This window comes from Centrocercus urophasianus, unplaced genomic scaffold (assembly GCF_019232065.1).
Source record: "Centrocercus urophasianus isolate 14NV4802_14NV808 unplaced genomic scaffold, USGS_Curo_1.0 seq_13, whole genome shotgun sequence".
NCBI lineage: Eukaryota > Metazoa > Chordata > Aves > Galliformes > Phasianidae > Centrocercus > Centrocercus urophasianus.
In genome coordinates, this window is record NW_024884475.1 from 897838 (window position 1) to 900998 (window position 3161).

The 3161-nt window shown below is 52.3% G+C and overlaps 1 protein-coding gene across 1 annotated transcript; it reads left to right on the forward strand.

Annotated features, from left to right (window-relative positions):
- Positions 1–372: 372 nt before the first annotated feature.
- LOC122157302 (homeobox protein not2-like) lies at positions 373–2622 on the forward strand. Its single transcript, XM_042812872.1, has 3 exons — positions 373–520; positions 1902–2110; positions 2464–2622. The coding sequence occupies exons 1-3, from the start codon at positions 373–375 to the stop codon at positions 2620–2622; spliced, it is 516 nt and encodes a 171-aa protein (XP_042668806.1).
- The last annotated feature ends 539 nt before the right edge of the window (positions 2623–3161 follow it).

Consider the following 3161-nt stretch of genomic DNA (forward strand, 5'->3'; position numbering starts at 1 on the left):
GAGAAGTGTCCTTAAAGGGTGCTGTTTTAGGAGGAGCGATGGGGGGTGTTATTTTGGAAGGCCCCAGGGGTGTACCTTTAGTCAGAGGGGTGATCCTGGAGGTGTTACTTTAGAGGAAGGCGTTCTGGGGGCTCTTGTTTGAATGGGAGGAAACTACCATGGGGTGTAGTTTCGGAAGGAGGGCCGTCGGTTCAGAAGGAGGGCTTTCAGGGACTGTTGTTTGGGGAGGAGGGTTTGGGGGAGGTGTTGTCTCGCTGTCGCCGCGGGCCGGCAGGTGTCGGGCAGCCCCCCCGCCCCCTTTTTGCATAGCAGCTCTCCGTTTCCCTCTCCCCATATAAAGGCGCCGGGCCGGTCGGAGGCACCCAGCCGGCCATGCCTCCCCCCAAGACTCCTTTCCACATCGATGCTCTCCTCGCCGAACCCCCACGGCCCGGCCACGCAGCCCCCGGCCCGCCGCCTCCCATCCCTCTCCCCATGCCGGGGCCGGGAGCCTGGAGCTGGGGCTGCCGCTGGGGAGGAGGTGAGCGCGGGGCTCGGGGTGCGGGGCTGCGGGGGGGCGGGGGGTGGGAGAGCCCCGCGGTTTGGAACGGACGGGCTGACCGAAAATAGGCTTTCCCTCCCGTCCCCCCCGTCCCCCCCCGTCCTTGACATTAAGTCTCTTCTTAGCATTTGGAGCAAAACTGGCAGCTCAGCACAGCTGGCAGCTGCATGGGGAGTTCTGGTTCGGTCTGAGAGCTGCAATATTCAGACCACAAATATTTGCTGCACTTGATTTTCTTTTTTTTTTCTTTAAGCTACATCGTACAGCTACTTAATGTCTTACTTCCTTTAACAGCCAGCGTCTGTATAGCTGCATATGTTACTCTGTGTATTATATTGAATGTGAAGATAGGAAAATACATGTCTCTATCCACAATCTCTATCACATGTCAGTAATTGCACTCTCTATTATCCAAGTATCAAAACAGGGGAAAAAAAGGTGTGACTGGTAAAATGATCTGAGGGCTGCAAATAGTTGAAGTGCAATTAGGGCTGTTGAGCTGTCAGTTCTCCAGCCCACAAATCGTTAAACACGTGCAGAACTTACACCTTAATTAATGACATGAAGTAGGTCACGGTGCCTGCTTGGATCTGACAGCGTAGCACTGCTCTTAGGCTGGGGCCAGTGGGACCTGTGACAGCTGTTTGTTAATGAGCTAATTATTGTTATCATCAGGTCACAACTAGATAAAGGGCTGTGCTAGAGACAAAGAGCAGATCTGAAGTCACTCCTGCACAAAAGGAACGGGTTGGGCCATTCAGTCCCATGGAGGGACCAGGAAAGGGAGATGATGGCTTTCCTAAGGAGCTGAAGGGGACTTTGGGAACGGCTGTCCTGCAGGATGCTGCCAGCTTCAGCATCCTCCCCCCCAGTGCTGGCTGAGCATGGGCAGAGCTTCCCCAGCGTTTGGATATCAGTGATGAGAGGCTTCCTGAAAGGGGGGTGGTGTTTTTTCACTCAACAACTCTTGATGGGTGTTGTTATAAAGATTCTGTGGAGATGGGAGGTTAAAATCTGCTCACTAGAACTGACTTTGGGTCTGGCTGCACGTCCAGGACTGTTGTAGGTGGTACCTGTCATAGAAACAGAATTATCTGCACTGGAAAACATCTTCGCTATCTCCAAGCCTAACCACTAACCTGACCTACCAAGTCCTTCACTAAACTACGTCCTTTAGTGCCACAAAGGGACATCCATGCTTTTATTTTTGGTGCTCCTTCCTCCCACCCCGTTACAGTTGTAGAGCAGCTGCGTTTGGATTTTAATCACAGCCCATGCAAGCTGAGCTTGGCTCTTCAGCAGGGCTGGAGGAATGGCCTCAACCACTGAGACCCCTTAAATCCCTGCTTCTTGCATGCAGGTCTGGAGTTGTCTCACTGCACAGGGGCCGACCCACTGGGCCCTGCTGTGCCTTGGAGGTCCGGAGGGCCCTGCAAAATGAAGAGGGTGCGCACAGTCTTCAAACCAGAGCAGCTGGAGCGGCTGGAGCAAGAGTTCCTCAAGCAGCAGTACATGGTGGGCACAGAGCGAGTGGACCTGGCTGCGACACTGCGTCTCACAGAGACCCAGGTGAGGGATTGGGGAGCTGGGCACGGCTGCAGTGAGCTGGGATCTGGGGTCAGTTGGTGGGGATTCTTCCCTTGGGAAGCAGGAATTGATGCAGAGTGACGTGCTGCGAGATAACGGTGGAGAACATTGCAAGATAAGTTTAGATTTATGAATGATAACACTTGACATTTATGAAGTAGAACAAAAAGCTTTCGGGAGCACAAACCTGTTTGCATTGGAGTTCAAGCTGAGTTGGGCTGATTAAGATTAAGGTGTTCTGGAGGTGCTTTGTGCAGTATGGATCCTTGGATGATGCAGGGTCTGAATTTTTCCTGCTCCTCCTTGTCTGTTTCTGAAGACCATTTCCCTGCTAGGTGAAAGTCTGGTTCCAGAACCGGAGGATCAAATGGAGGAAGCAGAGCATGGAACAGAAGAAAGCAAAGCTGTCACAGTTTGGGGTGATGCAGCCTGCCTCTGCTGGCCCCACAGATGTCAAGGAGCATGAGGAGGACACAGTGGACGTTGAGCTTTGAGGAGCTGATGGGATGCAGCTGCCACTGTTGTTTTTGCAGCCATACCTGCCTGATGGAGGTACTGGGGATGCAGGCACATCTGCGCTCGCTTGGTCCAAGCTAGACTCAAAGTTCTTGCTCTGAGAGTTTTGAGCTACAGAACTAAACTGCCACTGGGTGGGAAGAAGCATCCAAGTGTAGAGATGCCCTGTTTGGTAACCAGTGCTGTAACTCTTGATGTTTGATGGTTCCATCGCCGTGGCAAAGTGTGTGATTTCATTTGTTATCACAGTGCTAGGAAGCACAGTTTCCAATAGAGAGGCTGGTGTTCAGTCCATGTCTCTGACAGCTGTGAGCACGGCAGCATCTGAACACGCGGTCACTCCTGTTGCAGGTACTGTGTGCTCCTATGAGGGAGAGCTGTGCTGGGAGGAGATTTGGCTCTGATTGTTTCTCCTGGTCATCTTGATTCCTATGTTGGATGCTGAGATCACAACAACAACAACAACAAAAAAAAGTGGAAACTGAAAAGTCCTTTACTCCCGCCTGCATCGTTTTTA

Excerpts from the sequence above, each read along its gene's own strand:
- LOC122157302 (XM_042812872.1), top strand. The coding sequence starts at position 373 with ATGCCTCCCCCCAAGACTCCTTTCCACATCGATGCTCTCCTCGCCGAA. Across the intron at positions 521-1,901 it reads GGGCTGCCGCTGGGGAGGAG|GTCTGGAGTTGTCTCACTGC; the intron begins GTGAGCGCGGGG and ends TCTTGCATGCAG. Across the intron at positions 2,111-2,463 it reads TGCGTCTCACAGAGACCCAG|GTGAAAGTCTGGTTCCAGAA; the intron begins GTGAGGGATTGG and ends TTTCCCTGCTAG.